The sequence below is a fragment of the Strigops habroptila genome, chromosome 4 (genome assembly GCF_004027225.2).
Source record: "Strigops habroptila isolate Jane chromosome 4, bStrHab1.2.pri, whole genome shotgun sequence".
In the NCBI taxonomy this organism is placed as follows: Eukaryota; Metazoa; Chordata; class Aves; order Psittaciformes; family Psittacidae; genus Strigops; species Strigops habroptila.
In genome coordinates this window covers 81,642,153-81,667,491 of record NC_046358.1, presented here as the reverse complement: position 1 = coordinate 81,667,491, position 25,339 = coordinate 81,642,153, and the positions used below count along the sequence as shown (strand labels likewise).

The 25,339-nt window shown below is 43.7% G+C and overlaps 1 protein-coding gene and 1 long non-coding RNA gene across 3 annotated transcripts in view; one reads left to right on the top strand and one right to left on the bottom strand.

Annotated features, from left to right (window-relative positions):
- Positions 1 to 723: 723 nt before the first annotated feature.
- Positions 724 to 9,609, bottom strand: LOC115607350. Of its 2 annotated transcripts, none has more exons than XR_003991185.1 (4): positions 8,823 to 9,609; positions 6,169 to 6,271; positions 2,015 to 2,253; positions 724 to 1,628 (listed from the first exon to the last, which is right to left on the bottom strand). It is a non-coding gene; the product is annotated as an uncharacterized LOC115607350 (long non-coding RNA). The 2 variants fall into 2 exon arrangements; XR_003991184.1 differs by lacking the exon at positions 8,823 to 9,609 and adding an exon at positions 7,113 to 7,395.
- A 1,281-nt stretch (positions 9,610 to 10,890) lies between these two features.
- GNA12 (G protein subunit alpha 12) overlaps positions 10,891 to 25,339 on the top strand; it is a 43,992-nt gene continuing 29,543 nt past the window's right edge. Inside the window, exons 1-2 of the mRNA XM_030484558.1 lie at positions 10,891 to 11,806; positions 25,106 to 25,321. Coding sequence (XP_030340418.1) covers positions 11,486 to 11,806; positions 25,106 to 25,321 — 537 coding nt within the window. The 5' untranslated portion in view covers positions 10,891 to 11,485. The remainder of the gene's footprint in view (positions 11,807 to 25,105; positions 25,322 to 25,339) is intronic.

The following is a 25,339-nucleotide window of genomic DNA, read 5'->3' as shown; positions in this document are numbered from 1 at the left end:
AATGATTGTAAAATAGGACACTAGGCCACAAGGGATTAAGTGAAAACTAAAATAATGCCATCTGCAGGAACGTTTTTTTGGTCACACTTGAGGTCACCGTCAGATAAAGGGTTAGGAAATATCAGCCTGAGACTTTTAACATCGCAAATGGGTTTCTGCAAGCACAGCTTCTGAGTGATGGGAGGGGGTGAGGAGGAAGGGAGGAGAATATACAGATACCCATGGTGGATTTAACGTGGACTAAGTTCAGACGCCTGGATAACAGTCACTTGAGCAGTATTGATCAGAGTGGAGACATTTAAGTGTCTTTGTTAATCTGGCACTGTTTCTTTCATGCTGTATTATGGTTGTTATTAGAACCTGTGATTTACTGCATCCAGCCTGGATCAAATTCAGCAGCTGTATTTCTCCAGATGATTTTTTTCACTCTTTCCTACTGAAGGGCCTTTATGGCAGCAGAAGTTTTACAGCTCTTTAAAAGAATAATGTCTCCCTCCAGTGGTGACGTGATACAGCTTCGGTTTCCAAAATCAATTAGGCCATGTGAGTCCGAGTAAATGATGTGCATGACAATACACTTTGATGTGAAATAATTTTGTGACACACAGAAGAAGAGAATGACCCTTCATTATTAGCCACCTATTTTTATAATGTTTCTCCCAGTCGAACTAGCCTGTGTCCTTGAAAATCCTCTCTTGTACAGCAAATCTCATTTTAATACCATTTGGTTTAACAAAACAGTTTAATATATGAAAATAGCACTGAATTTCCACTCAATTTGCATGTTTTACTGTTGAATAGTGATCATTTCTAGCTGCTGATTCCCAAGTTGTACAATAAAATACTGGGTTGGGTTCCATCACCCTGTGGCATAAGGTAATACAGTGCTTTAGACGTTCTGCAGGAAAAAAATCTCTTTGGATTAAGCTGTTTTCAGTTCAGAAGAGACATGTTCAAGCCCTGGTCGCCTTGTAACAGAAAGCCATATGATACAAGTGCACTGGGGTGAAGAGATATTGATTTACGTTCTGTAAAATAAATGTAAAGTCAAAAGCCTGAGCATTTTTCAGCACCTCTCCAGTACTCTGTCTGATTTGCGTGGCCCATGCTGCACACCCCAAGTCTCAGACCTTCCACGCTTCTCTGATCATCTCTGAATTGCAGATTCATATTACAAGTTGCAAAACTTGTGCAGTCTGTGCTGTGAGTACTCCCTTGCTCATCCATTTTGTGTTCCTTACTCAAGTTCTCTATTTTCCCTATCTCTTTCCTTACATTTCCATATCTGAGATGAACTTCATAAACCACTTTTCTTAACCTCCCTCTGCCTTACTCTGGTCCCAGTAGAAACAGTGCAATATTAAAAAGGATATTAAAATAGCAAGGGAAACAGCAAGAAACATTATTCTATTTAAATGAGTATTTAGTGTTAATTATGCTTTTCCTTTCAATAGTGAATAACCACTCAGTGCTGAAACTGGAAGACTTGCTCAGAAAGGGTTCCATGTGATTATTTGATTATAATATGTCCGTGGTGCTTATAGTTACCATTCTGCTGATTTCATGCCAAAACAATGGGCTGTGCTGGCTTCAGATTCAGCTGAACTGTTCCCCTTCTTCTGAGTATCCTAAATGGATTGAAGAAAGCATATCTGAGCATTTTCTTTGAGCTCTCTCATCGTCAGAACTCTGATACAGAGTCACTTTCTTCAGTGCTGATGGTATCACAACTGTTTGCTAAAATACTAGTATATTTTTGAAGGTAACATTTTATCTTGCCTCTTCCAGGAGAATACATTCTCCTTCCATTTATTTTGGGTTTCTGGTTGTACTTTTGCCCTGTCACTCACCAATATTCATTGTATGTTTCTTCCTCCTCCTCTTCTAGCCAAGGTTATAAATTAAAATTCAATTTCATTAAAATCATAAGCAATCATTCTCTGGCTCTCATTAGTAATGATTCGGTGCAGGGGGATCTCGGCTGCTCCCACAACTGTAATTCAATTGGACTTACCAGCTCTTGTTCACAAATCGCTTGAGCTGCACTTTCTTCACAAATTTATGGCATCAGCACTGTCCAGAGGTTGAATTACAGCTGCAGGTTTGATCAGGGACTGCATTATTCTGCATCTAATCCCTGCATTCTGACAGCAGCGGGGGGAGCACTGTTGTTTTACAGGAACTGTGCATTGTTCTTCTGCTTTATGTCAGGGGCTCCATTGCCTTTGGAATCAGGAAACTGTCAGCCCAAAGCTACAAGCAAACAACAGGCTCAAAATGACACGGTGTATAAATAACAAACATGAAGACAGTCAAAAGGCAGCACTCCTTCTTCTGCACTCTCCTAAATTACTGCAATGGGGATTGACCACAGACTGTGCTCTTGCATCATCGGGCGCTATCTGAATGTAGTGATGCTCTGAATCTATTGCTGAAATGCGACTCCCAGCTTTTCCTCAAAATGAGGAATTTAATATTCACTGGTGGCAGAAAGTCATTTAAACATTGATTAAGTATTTCAGCCAGAAGCCATATTCATGCATTCATTCCCACACAAGCCTTTCCTCTTGAGCAGTGACCTGTAGCCTGTGGCATTCTTGGCAGAAAGGGTATATCAGCAGATCGGGAATGGTATGCAGCAGGACCTTTTCCACAGAGGTAATATGTCACCCATCAGCTGGCAGGACTTTGCTTCCCGCAAGGCAATACACCCCTAACCCCACTTTTACCCACAGTTTAAGCCCAGTAGACAACAGAAGCCTTTATCCCTCCTAGAAACGCAGTATTGTCAGTCAGCTGGCTGAAGCAGGGACTCAGCTCTCAGCTTGGAATTGATCTTCATTAGGACTAGCAAGGTACCCACCCCAGGCACAATTAACCTCAGCTTAGGACAGGGAAGAAAAATGGTGCATTGCCTTTGAAAGGTTCTCCTGCTTTAACATATCCATATGCATGTGCTCCAGCAGCACAGAGCAGATTCCATTGCTGGGTTGTGTCAGTATCTACTAGTCATTTAATTGAGCTTTGCTGTTAAATCATTAATGGAAACCACTGAACATGGGACAATAAGGTAGTTTCGCCACCACTCTGCTTCTTATGGCTTCTGCTAATCTTCTCGTGCAGTTTTGCTCATTTTAATAGCAAAATGTCATATTCTAGTTTTGCACAGATCCTGGGAGGCAAATTACAGGAGACGTGGAACAATTCCTGTTGACTTTAATGAGGGTTGTGGTTTTTTTAAACACTACTTGGAGGGAAAAACTAAGGTCCTTTTATTTCCTCCTTGCCTTTTTTACATGCTTTGTTGATGGAAAGACTCTGACGCGAGGCAGGGTATGGGAAATGTCTGCTTTCATATAACAACTCAGAGGAACAGCATTTGGCACTGGATTGCAGCTTTCAGCTGAGCTGTCTGAATCACCTGTTGTGTGCAGTCCCCTGTGGCTGCAGCTTCCTCACGCAGGATTCTCAGTCACTTGTTTCCCAGGTGTGTTCCAACGTGTTTTCAGTGTGCTTTAGTTCTTTCATTTGCTCATATTTTAGCCCTTTGCAAACTGAAATATTTTTCCCCCACCCCATTCCTAATTAACGCCCTGCCACCCTACTTGTGGTAAAACCTGATTTATTTCTCCTTCTCTGCACTGAGAGGACAGGATACTTAATCTCCTCTGGGTGGACGCTGAAACACTGTCTGAATAAAATGCTGATCACTCATCTCATTAGTTCCTGCCAGCTCTTCTCTGCATTCCTGCCACCTGTGTTTTGCATCATTTCCTACCCTTTCTTTAAATGACAGAGTCCCTTCTTTCGCCATTTTTGGAGACTAATCATTCCAACATTAGCTAGTAGCCACATTTATCATATTATTTATCATATTATCTGCAAGACCATGAATATCACAGGCTAGAAAGGATTGTTTGGATAAATAGCTTGAAAGGGTATGAAGCCTATGTCTGCAATTTACTGCCCTTGCTGTTCTTTTGGGGCATTTCCTTGTGGGCAGGGACCTGCTTTTTGTATTAATGTCCATTTGGTAGCTGCAGAGGAATAAAGGATTGGGATCCCCCCCATCCAGGGAGCAATGAATAAACATGTTTTAGAAACAAACAAATATAGCAGCCCAAATGAATTAGCATTTTGAAAGCCTCTGTGTTTGATACCCATCTGCAAAGTAAAGAATGAATATGAGATCTATGTGGATGCATGCATACATGTTTGCAGTGGCAAGCTCTTTCAGATGGCAAACACTCACTGTAAGTGCCAATATTTTTGCACATCTTGAAAATGTTTGTGTGAAAATGCAAAGAGAAAAGATTGCCCATCTGCAATGCGTGGTGGAAAATTATGTGGGCAGAATGTGCATGTGTAAAGCAAAGGGAAGCCAGGTGATGGAGGTGAAGAATCAAGATTTTTCTTCCTCATGCTAAAGCCTTGAGAGACCCATTTAGTGACATGGCTAATAGCACGCTTTTCAGAGACACATCCGTTCTGCCTCTCTTTTGAAACTAACCTGGGCTGAGAAACTTAACAATGAATTCAGCCAAGGGCTTGGAAGCCTGGCTTGCCAGCCCATTAATGGTCTCAAGCAAATACTCTGGACTCGGTTCTATTTATTCATCCTAAAGTGTAGGTGTTAAGAAATATGAGGCTGGTAAGTGGGTGACAGGCATCGGCAAGCATCACCTCAGCAATTCAGGGTAGGAGAGAGCCTTGAAGTAGGATTGTAAAAATTGCATCATTTGTAACCTTTTCAGCACTAGCCTTTTCTTTTAAAGAAAAAAACCCCTGCAACCAACAGCTTTCGTTTGGACATGAAGAGAATAACTAAAGAGAACATCTGTTTTCCCTTTAGATGTGGAACTGCAATAGCAAGCCATGCATAAATTTTGTTAAGGCTTGCTAATTTCCTATGAGTTTGGGGAGCTACATGTTACCCGTAGAGATATTTGGCTCTGCATCGCCAGATGAAAAGTCATTTTAAAAACAGTGCAGAAAAAATGGACATAACTTGGCAGCAAACGTGTTCAGTTCTGTTCTCAGGGAGCTCCACTTTCTTTGGCTTTGCTTTTGCACTTTATAGATTTGTGCCTTTTTTTCCCCCTCTTAATGTCAGTCATCTTGTTTTCCAGCGGCTTTTTATGACATAGCTGACTAACCAAAACAGGCACCTGAACTGACAAAACTGCCTACTGCTGTGAGTCTTTGTACTCAAAATCAGAGATCCAAACACTTTCAGGACTTAATGTCTGCTTGTAAGTTGTATCTGAGATGCCAGACTTCTTGTGTACGCCAAGGACATGTGCTTGAGCCAGCATGTGCCTGTTCTGTCCCCTTGTGCTCTAGAAATACATCTCCAGGTTTAGACCTTGGAAGCAAGGACTGTTGAGACATAGCCCTGCTCAGATCCCAGTTTCTGTGCCCTTTGAGCAGAACCTCACTTTCTGACCTTCCTATACTCGCTGAACCAAGGTACGCTGGCCCTGTGTGTAATCACAAGAACTTCACACTAAGAACTTAGAGCTGCAAGACACTTGGCAGGACATGCCTTGAATTACACAGATCATGCCTTGTTGCATGAAATAAGTAGAAAACTCACAGGCTGGGTTAAAAATAGGCTTGTCTAGTCTCAATAATTAATTGTTTGGGGATTAATATGAGGTTTTGGTGTTTTGAAAGTAAACTAATCCACTCGTTGGCTGGTGTGTAATGAAGAACAGGCTACTGTCAAGCAGTCTGAAAATAGTGAAAATTAGCTCCATGAAGTGTCACAACTCACATATGAGTAATGTATCCTCCGTGGGACAGAAGATGAAAATATCACGTAGAAAAGGAAAACACGGTGGCTACAAATTTAATAGAAGAAGCAGGCATGCTTTGGAGATGACCTCTGTGGTCTTGACCCAGAGGCATTCGATAGAGTTTCCACAATTGCCACAGTTGACTTTCATACATTCAAGGTTCTCCTTAACATAGAGGATGACTCCTGCTTTTGTGGGTCACCAGGGTCTAAGGTGCCTCATTTTCTATGGTGTCTGCCACAGGAGCGTGGTTCTAAACCCATTTATCTATCTCTATCTCAGCCGCGCTAATACTGTGCAGCCTTTTCACTGCTTCCTGCAACTTGTCCACCTGATCACCAACCTGTGCACATGTTTTGCAGGTAGTTACCTTTTCTCCAGGAGAAGGGTCTGGGCACTTGTTGCAACCTACTGTCTGTCCTTCTTTAGCACTTCCGTCTGGATGGAAGCATCGGACATCTCAGGGGCTTTCTCTGTAAGAAACACTGGTTTTAACTCTGAGATGAGTACCCACCATTATGGCAAAGATCTCAAAGATGTCAATAGAAGCTCAAGCTTAGGCAAATCTGGATTAAAAAAAGGACACATATCCCAAACAACTGTAAGGTAAAGCAATGTTTAAAAGCACAAAGCAAACACTGGGAATCAAATTCACTAGTAAGTGGATTTTTGCTTCAGAGATGCCTAAATACTTCAGTGTTCTTTGGCTTCATGGGAGTTGAGACTACAATCATTTCAAAGAATTTGGATCTCTGAGAAAGAGCATATTACGATACAGATCATAAAGTCTTGCAGAAAACATCTAGCCGAGGTCTCAGTACCTACAGCAAAAAACTAATATATTAGTACTGGAAGGTTCCCGTATGCTTAATTATGTTGCTAGAAAATAGTTGATCTATTTGAACTATTCTTGTTTCATTCCTCTACAGGAGAACACGATTCATCTGTCTCTCTCCACGTTTTCATTCTGCTATAGGGAGCGTGCAGAGAGAAGGTAATAGAAAAAGCCATATAAAACCTCTGAGAATGCAATAAGCAGAACATGGCACTTTTAACATGACAAAACTACCAGCTTAGGTAAGGGCTTGAAGTGCCTATAAACTCCAGCACCTCCTGAGGCAGAGAGTCACAGTCTCAACAACAGAGAAGCAGCACAAGGAGTTTAGATCATAAATGTTCCTCAGATCTACAAGCTTTGCTAGCTGAATGCACAACGAGCAATTCAAGGGCCCTGACATCCTTAAGTCAGCCTAAGCCAGGAGTGCATCTGTCCTGTGGTAACAACAGTTTGATATTTTGACTCAGTTTGCTCACCTTGCACAGTGGTCAGAAAGGACAAGGTGGCTAATTTATCAACTCACATGATTCCATCAGTGCATACTTCTTGCTGTTGTCTTAAGACTGCCAGGTTCTTGTCTAAACGCTGAAGTTTAAATTACATTAGTGTTCTGATATTGCTACATGGTGCTGTACTGGAAGGTGGTGAGCATATCCTCATTGTTATTTATTTGCTTCCCAGTTTCACTGAGCAAAATATTCTTCCTGGCAGTGACAGTGTCTGGTGGCATTCAGGAAAACAAAAGCCATGTCCCGGGTGTGGGCGAACTTTCAGCTTTGTAATACAGCATTCATTAGCAGCATTCATTAGCTGCATTCTCAGCTGAGGCAGTAGCACCTCCCGCACATTGTGCCTCCTCTGCTCATGTTGATAATACACTTTCAGAGGACAGAACGCAGTCTTTAAGCTCTGGGTCTCAGTGGACTGGGTAACAAATGGACCATGATCCAGGTGGGCACTTGGGAAGACTTTGGGATTACCCAACTACAAGCTTTGAGACACTGAAATGATCGCTCTGCATCTTTTCAAAGGCTAAATCCATATATCCATATATCCTCTGCATGCTTGACCCAGGTAGAAACAGGTGGGGCTTGTAACAGAAAGAACCAGGGTCAGGCAGCTCAACCCTCATTTCACATACTCCTGTGGCCAGCATTCATCAGTGAGGCCACATCCTCTTGTCATCTTTAAGCAAAAAATGGGAGTTACTGACTGGAGCTCAGTATCAGTGTTTTTCCATAACTACCTCTTCATTTACCAGAGCTGCCCAGATGTCACTCCCATCTGCAATGAGGTCTTCATGTACCACCAGTTTCACCAGCTGCTGTACAGCTTTTCAGCTTTAATCTTCTGCCGTCTGTTTTCAGGGCCAGGGTCTCAGAAGTTCGTGCTCCTGCCTTTCCCTGAAGACCTCCCTGTCTTTCTGCTCATAATTTAGTTGCTCTGTAGGCAACAAGGGAGATGGAAATAATGTTGCCCTCATTGCCTCTGTCTTTCTGTGCTCCGATCCTCTGTTTTCTTCTATCTTTTAGTCTCCTTCTCCCTCTCTATTTATGGGAGATGAAGGCAGGAGAAATAGAAGCAGCTGTACATGCATTTCTTCATCTCAGCAGAAAGAGGAGTTATAGGAAGAAACATAGATGGGGAAAAAGAAAACAGACTAGAAACAGAAAAAGGCAAAGCTGGAAACCCAAGAAAGTAAAAGAAGGAATAGAAAAAAGGAAGTCATTAATATTATTTTGTATTAATATAAATTGTTTTAATTTCAGTCGAAGCCCAAAGAAGGGAGATGAACTGGAAATCTTGAAGAACGGAACTGGGCAGATAATAAGGAAAAGGAGAAAGGGAAGGCATTGGGACTGAGCACAAGCCTCTCTCTTACAAGCTTTTACTGGGGTGCTTGCACCTATTGCATATGCTCGTAACAGAACATCAGGCATCACCACGAGCATTTGTGAGGTTCTGCCCTGTCCCTCAGCAGAGCAGCAGAAGGCATCTGGCTGCAGATCTGCGGTAGCAAACAAAATGAGGAACAACAGTGCTGCAGGGAAAAGAGGGAGAGGAGGACCTTTTCCTTTTGACAATTAGATGCAAGCTGTTGAAAGCTGCTTTCATGGATGACTGCATAGAGGACTAAGGATGTCTGGCAACCGATTTGATTAGTTTATCGTATACGTTAATTTCACCTTCACTTCTAGATGAAACAGGCCTATCGCAGGAGCTGGACTGCATACTTTGAATTCTTTGCCAAAACCCCGAAGAACTGCAGAAGTCTGAAGAGGACCTCAAGTAGGAGACAGACAAAGCTAGTAGGGCAGGAGCAGCAGAGCTAATCAGCAAATACCAGTCTGGGCACTTCACAGTTACACAGAGGCTGATTTCCAGGCAGTGTGGCATCTGCCGATTGCAGCGGGAGTCCTGAGTGCTCAGCTGTTGTGAAAATCAGGCCTCCAGAGCATGGAGGGCTTGGGGTTGATTTGTCTTCATCGCGCTGACTGGCTTCTTGTGGGGCAACGATGACATCCAGTGGGAAAACTCGTGAATTACAGCACTATTTTGTATGTGGAACGAGCTGCTGCTAGATGTCAAACTACAGTCGAAGAATAAGATCCTGGAAAAGAAATACTTTCTCAAGAAGGATTCTGTGCTGCAGTTAATGGCTCTGACCAAGAGGCTTGTGCTGTTCTCCTCCTGACTTCTGCAATACCTGAAGGTGTTTTTGTCTATCCTTGCTAAAGAGAAAAGGACTTGCTTGGGGAAGTGTTGACAACAGCATCCCAGTGTGATTAATACTCACATGGGATTATCACAAAGGTTTTGTTTAATTGCCTTTGGTTTTGTTTTACACCTGTGACTTTCCAATCTTTTGGGACATCTTAAAGCTTCGTAACATCCTTAACTTATATGAAATCCCACTGATTTGAGTAGTTTCCCTCAGTTCTCTGTATTTGTGTCACTTGCCCCAATGTTTGGTACAGGCCTGGGGCAGAATAACTTATCCAAGTCTTAAACTGGATTAGATGTTTATGGCATAAATAATTGGAAGAACAAAGGAAATAATACAGAAAGGACCAAATAATCTTGCAGAACAGAGGACATGTGCCTGTGTTTTAGGATTTCATTTTGCAGCCAGGTCTAGGATCCCAGCCACTGCCAGGAGATCACATACCAGCTGCTTCTGAAAATGTTTTCTTTTTTCTCCTCCAGTACCCAATCAGTAGACCAAGGGGATTTTCTTTCAGATGTGTACTTTGATACTTTAATCCCTGCCTCATCATCAGCCCAGCACTAGATTGCTTCAATATGGTTTGAAAGGAATTACACCTGACATCAATCAAGAAACTAAATTTCTCACAGAATCCCAGACTGGTTTGGGTTGGAAGGGACCTTAAAGCTCATCCAGTTCCAACCCCCTGCCACGGGCAGGGACACCTTTCACTAGAGTAGGTTGCTCCAAGCCTCGTCCAACTTGGCCTTGAACACTGCCAGGGGTAGGGCAGCCACAGCTTCTCTGGGCACCCTGTGCCAGCGCCTCAGCACCCTCATAGTAAAGAATTTATTCCTAATATCTCATCTAAATGACCCTTCTCTGTCAGGTTCGAGCCATTCCCCTTGTCTTGTCCCTACAGGCCCTTGTCCAAAGCCCCTCTCCAGGTTTCTTGTAGCCCCTTTAGGCACTGGAGCTGCTCTAAGGTCTCCCCTTAAGGAGCCTTCTCTTCTCTAGGCTGAACCATCCCAGCTCTCTCAGCCTGTTTCCAAAGCTGCTCCACGTATGAAAACTCGCACACTGCAGTGTGTTCTGTGGCGGCACAGCCCGGTGCTGTGTGTGTGCCGGCAGCACCAGCGGCCCCTCACCGGGACCAACTCCCAGGGGCACCTGAGCCTCAACCTGCGGCCTGCAGGCAGAGATCCTCGTACGGCCACTGCATGACTTTCACAGCTGCATCGCCCGGGTGTGCACTAGACCCCGCTTTATCCCCCGCACATTACTAACGCCGTTCTCGTTACCGCAACTCTGCCCGTTCCAACCCGGGTCCCGCCGCCTCAGCGCCCGCCTCACGCCAACGGCCCGGGGCGCCGCGTGACGTCACTCCCCGCACGGCGGGCCCGCCTTCTCCCACAGAGAGGCCACGCCCCCTGCCGCTCCGGACCCGCCCTCTCGCCTCTGATTGGTCCTTTCCCCGCCTCCCGCGAGGAACCTCCGCCCCTGTCCCCGCCCCTACGCCGTCCCTCCCGGCGCTGCTCGCCCTCCCTTGCCTGGAGCCTGCCGCCCGCTTACTCCCGCCCCACATGGCGGCTTCTCCAATTGGAAGAAGGAGCCGTTGATTGACACTCCTGGGGCCCAATGAGGAGCAGCATTAGCGGGGCGGGACGGCCGAGCGGGCACCTCCCTCCGCAGGCGGTGGTGGCGCTCCCTGACTGAAGGGGCCGGGGTCTGCACGTCCCCCGCCCCGCCGCGCCTCGGCGGCACCGGAGGCGGCCGCTGGTTGAACCCGGGCCGAGGGGCTCGGGGGGGGTCCTTCCGCCGCTCCCCGACCCCTCGGCGCTCGGAGAGGAGCGGGGCGGCGGTGCCCCCTCCCCGGGCAGGGCCTGCGGGCCGCGCCCCGCTGCCACCCCTCCCCCCGGCCGGCCGGCCGGCCTCCCCGGGCCGCGCCTGCCTCCCCTCCCTGCGCTGCGTCGCCCAGCCGAGCCGGGAGAAGGGGAATGGGCGGTCCCGGCTCTTAGCCCCCGGCTGCGGCGGCTGCTCCGCCTCCCGGGTCCTACCGTCTCGGTGGCCTCCGCCCGATGCTGGCGGAGCTGGCTGGGGTCTCCGCGGCGTTGTGAGCGCTCCTGCCGTCCCGCAGCCGCCATGTCCGGCGTGGTGCGCACCCTGAGCCGCTGCCTGCTGCCGGCCGAGGCCACGGGCCGCGCCGGGGAGCAGCCGCGGCGGGAGGGCAAGGAGCGGAGCCGTGATGCGGAGCGGGAGGCGCGGCGGCGGAGCCGGGAGATCGACGCGATGCTGGCCCGGGAGAGGCGGGCCGTGCGCCGCCTGGTCAAGATTCTGCTGCTGGGCGCCGGCGAGAGCGGCAAGTCCACCTTCCTTAAGCAGATGCGGATCATCCACGGCCGTGAGTTCGACCAGAAGGCGCTGCTGGAGTTCCGGGCCACCATCTACGAGAACATCCTCAAGGTGAGGGGCGGGAGGGGGCCCGGGCCGAGGGGGGGAGCGGCGGCTCCAGCCGCCTTCGCTCGGGGCGGTCGGGGATGGAGGCCGGCGCCGACACATCCCGCAGCTTTGGGAGTTTGGGCCGTGCCCAGAATCGCCGTCGGAAAAGGATGTGAGCTCGGCCGGGGCGGCGGCGGCCGCTCCCCCGGGCTGCTCCGCCGCTTCTCTCGGGTGCACCCGCTCTGCGGGCAGGGGGTTTCTGCGGTGCAGGTGTTTCGAAGGCGTGTACCTTTTGTGCGACGGCCTGGCGGGCTGCGGGGGGGCGACACTGAGGGTTTCCAGCGTTATCCGTCAGAAGGCCTCGTTGTTGAGCAAAGGCTCAAATGAAACTTCCCTGCGAAGGGGATTGAGAAAAGCTTTGTGGAAACGTAGAGGAAAGAGGATATAGGTGTGGCCTGCGTTCTGGAAAAAACATTATGAGAGCATCCTAGAAGTCAGAATTGGAGAAACTTCAAAATTTGAAGAAATGAGGAGGAATTCTCGTGTTAAGTGCTCTGAGTCTGTGTACCTCAAGATGGGACAAGAAGTGGGTCCTCATAAAGATGTTGTAGCTGTGAGTGGCTGTTGCTCAGAACATCTTTAGAAGTGGCTTTAAACTGAAAGAGGGTAGATTTAGATTAGATATTAGGAAGAAATTCTTCACTATAAGGGTGGCAAGACACTGGCACAGGGTGCCCAGAGGTGCTGTGGCTGCCCCATCCCTGGCAGCGTTCAAGGCCAGGTTGGACAGGGCTTGGAGCAACCTGGTCTAGTGGAAGGTGTCCCTGCCCATGGCAGGGGGTTGTAACTAGATGGTCTTGAGGGTCTCTTCCAGCTCTAACCATTCTGTGAAATGGAGAAGCATTGGCCCTTAGAGTTGGGCAGTGTGGGATGTTATCAAGCATTGCGCTGAAATGGAAATAGCTTTGGTTTGGTACCTTTGCAAAAAAGTTCTTGTTCAATGTGTGTTCAGCCTTTATAGTGCTGGTAGTGTATTTCTCTAGTGACTGGAGAATATGAAGGCTACAGGTAGAGTTTTTAGTCTACAGACAACTAAGGAAATCAGTTTTGACAAATACTGTTCATTTCTGGGAAACAAGCTTTGATGCCCTGCGCAGGTAGAAATGATCATATTTCGGAAAATACTTAAATGTGCATAAAAGTCTCACTGAAAAATATAACTCTCTTCATCTTTGTAATTCTTCTCTAAAAGAACTGCTACTTTTCTGCCTGTATTTTTCTGTAGGACTGTCTTTTTTCTTAGGATGAGACTCTGAGATTTTGTAGAAAATTAAAGGGAATTGTGTAAGTCAAGAATCACAAGAGTTACTTCTAAATTTTCAGATTCGTTTTTAAGTAGATAAAAAAGCTTCTATTTAGGAAATTCATGCATACAGTGACTCTTGCTTTTAAGAATGTTGCTACTCTGTGGAGCGCTTTTGCTTCTGTTATTAGTGAGCAGGAAAATTGTTGACTAATTTTCCTTTCATTCTTTTTCATCCATTTTCAGGATTGCAGGAGCCCATTGACTGGAAGAAAGTTGAAGCTCAACAGCTTCTCTTTCTTTGTAGTTACGTGAGCAAGGAGAGTGTTATGATGTTTTCTTATCTATACACCTAGAAGTAAGGAGTCTGATTTTAGAGGTCTTAATGTGTATTTTGGTACTGCCAGTGATTTATTTGTTACTGCTACTGATTTAAAGTAGTAGCAGAGGCTTTTAAGGAAGCACTTTGTGAAAACAGGAAAAATCTTAGATTTCTTTGAATTGTCTAAGCAATACTAGTTATGGTAAAATTTAATATTTTATGTATACAGAAGGTATAGAGCTTTAAGCAGTAGAACTTGGTGTGCTTTGAAAGGAAAGTAAGTGTCTCCATCTTGTAGTAGGACAGGCTGAGTTATGCACTTGAAACACTTGTCTGCTGGATGGCTTTGGGCAGTTGCAGACCTTAGGGTAGAATCCAGGTCCTCAAGGTGACAGGCAGTTGTGATTTCCAGACTGGTAGTTAACAGCACTTCTTGGACTATTGTCAGCTGAACATCTTTTTAAGCCTCCTAATCATCAAACTAAAATTTGGAAGTGTTTTTACATGAGTTAATATGCTTCAACAGGTTGTGCTTTTGGCCTTGCAGGCTGTGATTTGGGAGTGTTAAGTTAGGCTACCCTTTCAGCTACATGGGCAGCATCTCTCAGACTCTTCCTTCTCTGTTTCTCCAGATGACTCTCTCCAGGTGGCTCCTGCATATAAGTATACAATTTACTCTTCACCCATAGGTTTTGGGGAATGGCTTGGGAGTGGTCACTATGGAAAGAGCAGGCATAAGGGAGTTCAAACAAAGGGAAGTAAATGAGTTTTCTGGTGGGAAGGAGGTCTGAGACTGGAATGTGGGGAGAAGGCAGTAGATGTTCTGTTTGCTCTGTGCTCACCTGAAAGAAACCTCGTAACACCTGGATATTCTGCCATAATCATCAGAGAGAAATCAAATACCAAGACAGAATTACAGGGCTTTCAGAACAGACTGATGTTGTGAATGCATTTATTTTAGGGTAATTGTGTAATACTTTCTTGCGTTAAACTTTGTTCTCTTTTGTTAAAATGTTTCAAGTAAACTTATTTTGCTGCTTTGATGTAAATTGTCAAGTGAATCTGATTGCTATTCTTTCTATAGTAGTGTTTAGATTACTTATTCTTTTCACTTTTTCAGGAAGTTCAGACTAGAATCATCACTCATTAAGACTAAATGGAGCGGAGATCACCATGTATCTAACTTACCAGAAAAGATATAACATGAATTCTGATAATATGATACGTGGACTGTCTGAAAATGATCCTACCAAATAGCATATAAATCTGTTTGACATTGTGACGTACAGCTGCAGCAGCCTTAACCCCTTTTTCCACACGGTTCTCAGCATGGTCAAACAATGGTTCTGTTAAGCTTCCGCAACACTGAGATCTGAGTTAGAACTGCAGTGTAAATCTCTGGGATTAAATGGTCAATTTTCATTTTCCAGCCATGACTAAACTTCTCTCTGAAGGAGGAGGCTTCCTACTCTCTCAATTGTGCTTAATATTTCTGAAGCGCTTATTGCAGTAGTATTTAGGCAGTCTATACAGCTTATGGAGAAAGAAGGAACTAATTCAGAGAACAATCTGAAACCTCTGAAAATAAAGTATGAATTGACGTTAGTGTCAGCTTCCATTTTATTCTGAGTTTTCAGCTTCTTGCTTTTCTGATGTCTTCTCAGTGCTTAGTTCTCACTCTGTTCTTGCTGTTTCTCATCCCCCACTTCGGGGAAACCCTAATTAGAAACAAAATGCTGAAACAAAATAAACCTATGGTACAGAATTTACTTTTCCATTTAGTACAGGTGATGGTTCAGGGCCTTGCTAGCTTTTTCTGGCATTTGTGGGACGGTCTTCGAATACATTAGTTTTGCTTTGGTTTAAGGTAAATAGTCATCGGTTAACTAGGGTTTTGCTTGTTAATCGAGGCTAAGTTTCAAAGTCACTTTTTGGAACTTTTTGATGACTGAAGTGAAAAGCAGTAGTGTTAATATTCTGGGATGAGTACACAGGCTTCATGACTAGCACACCCACCTGGAAAAGGAAAGTGGATAGGACAGGGCTAGCTGCTGCAGCATGAATTTTAAGGTGACTCGTGGATATACAGGGAAACTTGGAAAACTTTTGTGTACCCTAAGTTTCAAATCTATGAAATGTCTGATGGTGTTACATGAGCATTTTGGTGCCTTCCAATTGCAGCTGAAAAAATCTTTTGATACCTTCCAAAACAGATAGGTTGTCCTTGCTGCTTCCTTTGGTAACAGTTAAAGGGCTTAGATACTTGATGAATCATGGCTCTGATGTTCCTTGTCTAAATGTTATTTTGTTTCAAGTACGAGAATGTCATGCTGCTTGAAAAAACCTGATTTAGCTGCACAAGAAAATAATCTACAAGAACGAGAATGGTACTTGCACCAGCTTGTTTGGGAGATTTCAATCTGAAGAGAGGAAAAATTCAGCTTTTAAAAGCCTAAAGTATCATCTGTTGAGTTTTCTGGTAATGTTAGTTCCAGTGTTGAAAATGAGAAGGCCAGGTCAAGGTTTCAGTACGTCTGTGAATGTGTTCTTGTTGTCTATGGTGATTGACTAAGGAACTGAAAAGCCTGGAGTTTTGAAGGGAAAGACTGCTGAGGAAATGACATGTAACTTATTTTGAGGGCTCTTAGTGGCAGGGGGAAAAAACAACCAAAGATTTTGAGCATGAAGATTCCCTTAGGATATATCTCTGGGACTTTCGAGTGCAGTTGCAGTACCCATGGGCATGCATGAGAGTTCCTCCTTGATGGCTTGATTCTGAGTGATAGTAGAGTGGACAAGATGAGTAGCCCGTGCTGAAGTCCATTTTAAGATGAACTTTGGACTTCTGCAGCCAATACTAAGCCTAGACTGCTGCCGCTTCATTGTTGCGGGTACTCTGTATACCTTGAGTGGGCTTATGTTGTGTTCATGGACTCTGACTATAAGGTAAGTGTGCTTTGTGTCACTGAAAACGAAAGCAAGAAAACCTGCAACTGGCAGGCTTCCGTCAGGTACAGATAGAAACTCTGAGAAGTGAGAAAGAATGTTCCTCAGTTTAGTTGGGAGCTGCACTTTAAGTGACCAAATTACCTAGTCATTTATAATGCAAGCATATTTCTTCTAATAGCCCACAAGTGAAGGGGGAATAGAATACATCTTCCCATTATGTGAACTCTAGTTACTCTTTAAATTGACTTGACTCCACATTCCCTTGGGTTTACTTGCAGATGAATCTGTTAGGAGGGGATGATAGTGACACTCAATCTGTCACTTCAAAGTTGGGATCTAGCTCTACTTGAGTAGTCGGTCACGGGACAGCGTCAATCTCATTTCTGCTGGGACAGCTGCTTCTGAAAGGAGTGACAGAGTACTTGGTAGAAACTGTGGCTAATTAGGAGCTTTTCCATTAATTTTAACATACAAGTGCTAAAGTTGTATGATAGAACCTATATTTGAATCTGATTCTTTGCTTTATGCTTATACCATGTTGCGGTTATTTTAATACAAAAGTAATATTCACAAAACCATGTAGAAAAAAGGGAAAAAATCCTTTTAAGTCTTGTCAGTCTTCCTGTTCAGGTTCATTTAATCAATTAAACTCTTAAAAACTTCCACTTGATGTACTTTCTGTGTCTTAAATATAAATTCCACAGGCTCTGGTGGGCTCTTTGCCTTTGGGGTGTCTCTTGGTTGGGCTAGGAGAGAGCAATGTGTCTTCATCATGGCAGACAGTGGAAGAGGAGTAATGGTCAGTAGTAAGTGATAAATATTCATCGTTGTTCCAAAATAGAGCTTACAATGCTCTTGTGATGTAGTCATTAGGATTGCAGAACATGGGTTAGTCCCTGGAGACTGTAGACACATACTTTGATGTTTTCCAGACAAAAGTTTAGTCACTTGAGTGACTAAATTTGGGAGCTTACATTATATTCAGTTGATTGAGTATACATCTATCTTTATAATTAACTTGGAAACAGTATTGGCAAAAAACCAGCAACTTGTGCTACTAACGTGTTTACAAGAAAACTTTGGAGCACAGGCAAACTAGTGCACATTGTTTGAAAAAGTAAGTTCAATACAAATTGCAACAAGAGAAAAAGCTAGAAGGAATCAGGCTGTGGAGTTTCCAAATGGCTTTCCTTTACTTGCATGAGGGTTTTTTCACCCTTGTGAGGGTCAGGAACTGTTCTTGTTCTAGCATTGGAAGGCCATTCCCTCTCTACCCTTCCCTTCTGTTGCAGTACATCTGCTGGGCATAAATATACTGTATATTTAGAGTATATTTATGAGGGCACATGACAGGGTCTTGAAGACCTGATGGTGATACTTTTGGAACTGCAGATGCTGCTTCTGCTCTCCTGAAAGCATGAACTAATTATGAACTAGATATTAGTGTGATGGTCTCAGGAAAAGAAGCCTAGTAGCGTAATTCTGAAAGCATTAAACTGGAGAAGAGAAGGCTCAGGGGGGACCCTATCACTCTCTACAACTATCTGAAAGGAGGTTGTAGCCAGGTGGGGGTTGGTCTCTTCTCCCAAGTGACAAGTGACAGGACAAGAGGTAACGGCTTCAAGCTGTGCCAGGGGAGGTTTAGCTTGGATATTAGGAAAAATTTCTTCACAGAGAAGGGTGATCAGGTATTGGAACAGGCTGCTCAGGGCAGTGGTGGAGTCACCATCCCTGGAAGTATTCACAAACCATGTAGATGAGGCCCTCAGTGACATGGTTTAGTGGTGGCCTTGGCAGTGCTGGGTAATGGTTGGACTCGATGATCTTAAAGGTATTTTCCAACCCAGTTGATTCTGTGATTCTAAGAACCTTTTTTTTTTAAGGTCCTGCATCAGTCGTCACTTCTGAGGTCATCATCTCTCTACTTTGGGTCTAGTTGCAAGTAAAGCTTGCAGCGAGAGTATTTTACTTCTGCTGCATTCGTCGTCTTTTTGCTGGATTCAGTCAAAGACAAGGAGTCTTTTCAGAGTTTCCAGACAAGCAGACATCTCTGCTGCTCCCAATTCAGAGATTCAGTGGCTAATCCAAATGTTTCTTAATGTTTGTGTTCCTGTGGACTAAGTAAATGACACTTCCCCTTTGTTCCCACTTTTTGGGCTGGAAGGTAGGTCATCTTTACTGTTTACCCTGCTCTCACCTGGGTGGTAATGAAATATGTGAATGGTGAAAATACATGCGTAGCTGGTGAGCCTTTTCATTGTCTAACTGGGCTACCTGGTGCTATTCCCACCCTAACCCTTGTGTCTGTCTCACAGCAAACTAATATAGGTGGTGGAAGCCACTTTTTATATAAATGACTAGGGTTTTGGTGATGTTTGCTCACTGCACTGGCTTGTGGGCTCAGATGAATGACAAACCTATCAAGCAGCAGAGAGCGGAACTACACTACCAGGAAAGATGCCCCTTTTAGTGGTACCTAAGTTCTTAGACTGCCTACTGTGTAACATGAAACCTCATCCTCAATGACATTGAATCCTTGGCTGCTGCTTGGCTATAACTTTCCAAGGACATAGATCAAATAAAACCACCATTAATGCTTTTACGATAGCGTGCTGTAAAAATCTGATTGTCTTGCTCTTACTTGGTTAGTAGTAGGTCACCTTCTCACTGTTCCAGGCAGCAGTTTTTAAAGAAGTGCATAGGACTATATTTGCAAACACTGACAACTTTATTTTTAAAACTTATATTTGAAAATCTCTTTTTTAGAAGGTTAAGAGATGTTTTCTAAAAATACACATAGGTTACATTTTATCATCTTTACTTGCCAGTAAGCAGTGCTGCTGAGAAGTCCAGTCCCATCTATGGCTGTGTGATTCAGCTTTCTCTCTCTTGTATTGGCACTAGTGATCATGGAGCTGGTGCAGGTTTTTGGGACAGTCAGACTTGCTGGTCCAGCTGAACCTGTGTTCATGCAGCTGCATTGCTCTGTCCTGTTGCACTGGCTCAAAGGGTCTGTTAGAAATATCTTGCTGAAGTGGGACTCCTTTTGACATTAGCTCAGATTTGTGTTGGTCTCTGTGAATTGTGATCCCCAGATTTTGTCAGTTCCTTGCCAACAATGATGAGGAAAAACACACAGTGGGAAACATGTTTGATTTTTCCTGTTGCATACAATGTTCATGTGGGTTTGCAGCTATGGGAGAAGACAATATTGCCTATTAGCCATGACTTGGAGTCCCCTGAGCAGGTATTGAGCAGTGATCAGCACTTCTCTCGCAATGCTTCCTCTAAGTGATACATAGATGCTGAAGATGTAGCGCTTTGGTGTGAGGTTGAGCAGTGTAGTGAACAGTAAAAGCTTAAAAGGTAGGTGCTGAAGTATTTCATGTATAACAGTTACTCTGTTGTCTGTGATCTCATATCCAGTAGTAGTTTGTTCAAATTATTTTGAGAAAATGCACTGTAGGAGACTTTTCTATTTGCATACAAACTCTAAGTAGTTTTGCAAGTTCTTTCTAGACACTTGAGTAGAATAATCACATCTTTTGATCACTTGACTGTTGGTTTGCACTTGGAAGAACCTGCCCTTGCTCATGACCAGATGCCCCCCAAACCTGTTGTTCCCTTTGTGTGTGTGATGCTTAACTGGTGTGTTCACTCAGCCACCGAGTTGGTCCATCTGGTGAAAGGCGTGAGATTTTAAGGATAACGAATCCCTCAAGTACTGGAGTATGTGAATAATTTAAAATGTGAATGTTGTGTTTTATGTAGTAGTATAACAACTGATGTAAGATATTCTTAGATCAAGCTGCTCTTTAAATACTGCAACACTTCTTTTCATGTATTGGCAAGCATTGCTGGCTTCAAGTCACATTACTGGTGATAACCTTTCTAAAAATTCCCCCCAAATCATTTAATTATTTAAAAATACAAGACAACCTGGATTTCTTTTCTTTTTTTTTCTTTTTTCCCAAAGCTAGGACAGTTTCAAAAGTAAAGGAGAAAAACTATATTTGAGCCAGTCCTAGCAATGAGCATTTGTGCAAATGCTCGTAAACCCTTCATACTGCTGGTGAGTAGCAAACATTCTGCTTGGTGCCTAACAGCTGTGCTCTGTCAGGCCATGGGTCTAGTGCTTTGTCTCAGACATGTTAAAAAACAACCCACAACCAAACCCAGGTACAAGAACAAGGCCATGTGATGCTTTGGTATACTCTCCCAGTTACTGGCAGCCTTTGGTTTTGGAAACTTCTTGAGCCAGGAGCTGCATCTGGAATGTAATTGAATAGCTCTCTTTGGACCTTTCTTCCATCAATTTGTCTTGATTTCTTTTTGGGTCCATTTATACTTTTGGCCAACATCCAATGTAAATGAGTTAGTCTGTCTGGGAGGTGTACAGGCGAAACCCTTCTTAAGTTTAACCTCCTGTTTGATATCTGTGTTGCTGCACTACTCTTTACAAGTACGCCTCCTGTACTTGTATAGCAAGAGGCAGGGACAGAATAGTCTTTGTCTACTCCCTTTCTGCAAGTGGTTTGTAATTTCTGTAGGTTTCTGGTATATCATGCCTTAGTTATTTTTTTCCTCTTTCTTCTTTCAAAACTGTGGATTTCTAGCTCTTAGTGTTTTCTTCTGTGTAAGATACGATACTTCATGAGTTAGACCATGTCACACTCTAGTTACACTTTCTCTTGTTCTACCCTCTCTCCGTTCAGGTTTTGTGCATGCCAGGGATTTATACAGTGACTTGAATATGTTAAAAATTATTCAGAAAGGAATGGAAAAGAGAACTTCCTATTTTTCCTCCCTAACTGGTGCTTCTAGTATGCTACTGTTTTGCCTGACACCATCCTTATCTGTGAATTTTAATTCTTTCCATCTGTGCTTATTCTGGGTCCTGCTTTGATTGCAGCACAAAAACTTTTGATCAGCTGAACTGTTCAGAAGTTTATTTCATATCCATAGCGGTTGCCACATTTTTTTTTGCCATGTTCCAAATTTGAAAACAGAATGGCAGTTGACAGGGTTCAATCTTCTGAATGAAAGAGTGAGTTGACATTTTCTACAGTAGCAGAAAACCAGAAAAACTGTCATAGCAGTGCTGGGAAGGTTTACTGTGAAATGAGCACTGCAGTTAAAACAGTCTGGTGTTACCTTTGCTATTCGAGCTTGGGAGGGAGTGTTGTACATCTAATAAGACTTGTGTGGTGGTTTTACTTGTATCAATGGTGTCTGAGTCCAGATCAAGTTTTTATACTTTATTAAATATATTAAACTATTCTATTCATTTCATAATAAATGAAAATTCTAGGAATTTATTTTAAATTTATTCTTCTAAATGAGATCTTTACCTCTGGGTGTCAATATAAACTTTAAGCAGTTTTAACTACAGATAAAAGTGACTCTCTGGCTGTCTCACATGATGGGCTTTTTGGAGGAAAGATGTATGGAAAGTGTTTTGAATATCTTTCCAGAAAGAGGAAACCTTTCCTATGGTAACTTGTTCTGCAGATTGATGGGGCAAGGATTATCAGATGCTCCTTGTGGCTGCAAAAAAGCGTTACCAGTAACTCTGAAGTGCGAGAATAGCAGTATGTGGGATCTAAATTTGGCAATTTCTGTTTCTCCTCATCTTTCTGACATCTGCTTGTAGCATTTATGGAACTGTTTTGTGGAGATGGAGGAATGTTAAGTTCAGATTCACTTTATTGGGGATCTTGCCGAGTCACAAATACTTTTAACTGCTGAGAGCTGGCTGTTTCACTTGTTCTGTAAAGCTTTTACTCCTGTTGCATTGTAGGTGCATCAAAGCTGGTGTGTTCTGCATATTCTGATTTTTGAGAAGTGCTGTTCCTGTGGGTGTGCATAGGACAGCATTCCTGCTAACCTGTTTCCTATTCTTTATGTTCTTTATTTGGTGTTTAAAATTGACCTTCTATGTGTGTCTATATCTCTTTTGTCATTGGTGAGATGATGTCTCTACATCTGAATCTGCCATTCTGTCCCTGATTGGGCTCTGGTTTGGTGGCAACCGTTCTTCTCTCTAACACAGTCAGAGGAAGGTGCTGATGCTACATGCTCCCCATGGGTCACCTTACAGTAGTTAATGCTCTCGCGTAGGGTCTCTCAGGTCTAAGTTTAGCTCCCTCTCTTGCCCAGTGAGATTCAAACCTGCATTTCCAAGGAGCAGCAGCCAGCAGATAAGTGACTATTCTGGGACTGGAGCAGTCTCTACGCATCATTGAGACTCTGCTCTGTGGTTTTCTCCAAACAAATGATGAAACTTTCCTTAACAACAGCCTCTTGAGATCCTCTGTATCTCCAGCGGGAGCAGGAAAAGGCAGAGCAACAGTGTGGGGAAGTACACAGAGAATGGGAACTGAGCGATCTTGCTGCCATTCCTTGAAGGGACTGCGGTAGCTGTGAGATGGGTAAGGGTTAAATCAGTCTGAAAGCTGTAAGATGGAAAAGCCGGAGCTGAGCTGAGCTGGGCGGCTGGGGGAGATGATTGCAGAGAGCTGGAGCCCAAGCAGGTGAAAGGTCAGAGCTGGCCTGTGTGGGCTGGGAGCTCTGCAGGGCCCGCAGCGTGGGGAGATGGTGATCCCAGCCGACCGCCGGTTAACCGTTTCTGTTCATAAACACTTCTTGCTGCACAGAAACAGACCTGGCAGTAAATACCTAGAAACTGCAGCGTTCTGCCACTCTGTTACCACGATGCTTTGGAAGACTCTCAAAGTTCTCAACTGGGGGTAGGAGAGGAGCTGTCACTGGCTTTGAATTGCAGTTGGGATGGGGCTCTCTGCAAGTGATAGGCTTGCAGAAGTGTCTGATGTTGTGAGATGTCGTGCAAGCATCTGCAATTCAGAAACAGAACATTATAAGTTATTTTCTTGTTCATGCTTACATTTGTTAATATGGTCCAAACAATGCAGATCTAGCGACTTCTGTTAATAAAGGAATAAACTGTGACTAGGGATGAGAGTTGGCTTTTGGTCTTTATGACAGTTATTAAATAGTTGTGTCTGGAATTTCAAGCAGCAGTTTGTAAATATATTCAATTTTAGTCTTTTCATGGTATTGTGGATATATATTCTCTACTTTCACTAGAGAATCATAAATATTTACATTTTTGGGAAACTGCACTTCAGGAACACTGTTGCACAGTGACAACCATGATGCTTCACTTCGAGCTGCTATTCTGTGACACTCACACTGAGTTGCTTCTCACTTCCCTCTCAAATCTTAATTTCCATTGGGAAACTTACTGTTCTTGTTGTGCGGTGCTGTTAAAGGACTGGAGAGGTGAAAGGTTCAAGTGTTAAGAAAACATACGTGCAGCCTTGATAGCTTAAAGCACGCAAAAAAATATCAGTTGTATAATGTGGAAACAGAACTTCAATTTTCTTTATTTTCTTTATTTTTATAAACTGTAAAACAAACAAAAACCCCAAGTACCTTAATACAATCCACGGATTTTACTTGTGAATTAGATGGTACTTGAGATGCTAAGCCACCATTAAAGGATTTATCCATTGCTGAAATGGTGCTTACTATTGAGACATAACTATTCACCATCTGAAACTAGTTAGTAGAGGTGTAGTTAGATTCAAGACTGAAGTTTCAAAGTTACTTAACTTCATGTGTTTGGCTTGATGCCATGAATATGAAATTAAGTTTCCATAAAAACTGCAAAATGTGATATTAAGCAGTCTTGGTAATCCGGAGTTAAATTTGAGAACAGAATCACTTTCCTTCCAGATTTTTTTCCCTGGAATTAGAGTACCAAAACCTGTCATGACTTCTTAGCAAAGGTGTGGAAAGTTGAGAGAGTAAGCTGATGCTGATGGAAAACTGCACCTGCTTTTCTGAGCCCAGTAGCTTGGAATTTGTACAATGTCTTCAGTCCTCCTGCCACTGAGCTTCCCTGCTGGAGGTGACCATTTGCATGGAAGTGTCTGAATGAAAGATGCTCATTTACAGTAAATTTCCAAGAAATCTGTCAAGCTGGATAGCTGTGGTGTACAGCATCCAAGTAGACCGTGTCAAAATCAGGCTGAGAGTTGGGCGTGTCCAGCCTAGAGAATAGAAGGCTTTGGTGAGACCTTATAACAGTCTTCCAGTGCCTAAAGGGGGCCTACGAGAAATCTTGTTAGCTGGTATTGCTTTTTTACCTAAATGTTTAACTAGTTAGTGGAAGCATACAGCACTGGAAGTTAGTAAATTTCCTCAATTTTGGATGCTCAATATACTGTGCTTCACCAGAACATACAATATATTCTTTCGGCAATGTTTTGTTTTTAATGCTCTTCGGATCTCCTAAGGCTTGAGATGAGTAGCATTGCATTTTTGGTATCTAAACCCAAATGCAAAGAAAAAGATGGAAGAATACGGTTTCAGGCATGGTGTTACTTTTAAAACTACACCTATGAGGATCATGCATTACTTCCCAGACGCTTCTCTTAGATATTTGATGCTTACTTTTAGTATCTGTTGGTAGTATTGCTTGTTGCAACTAGCTGTTGCTGCTAGTGTATTTTTTCACCTGGAGAAATAGTTTGCGGATAAGTTGCTTACACAAGCAAGCTCTTTCTATCTTATTTCTGCTGGACATGTTGCAATAGACAATGTTTATGATTCTCAGTTGAGTCTCACAAGAAAAATAGAAGAGAGTTTCAAGTACCTCTGAGTCCTTGTTCTTTTACACTTTAATCTTTTTATCACTGACTTTCTTATCTGAATCATTCTTTAGGGCTGCAGGGTTCTGGTTGATGCACGGGACAAACTGGGGATCCCTTGGCAGTACACGGAGAATGAGAAGCATGGAATGTTTTTGATGGCTTTTGAAAACAAAGCTGGAATGCCCATAGAGCCTGCCACCTTCCAGCTGTATGTACCTGCACTGGGCGCACTGTGGAGGGATTCGGGAATCAAGGAAGCCTTCAGCCGTCGGAGCGAGTATCAGCTGGTGAGTATGTCCCTCTTC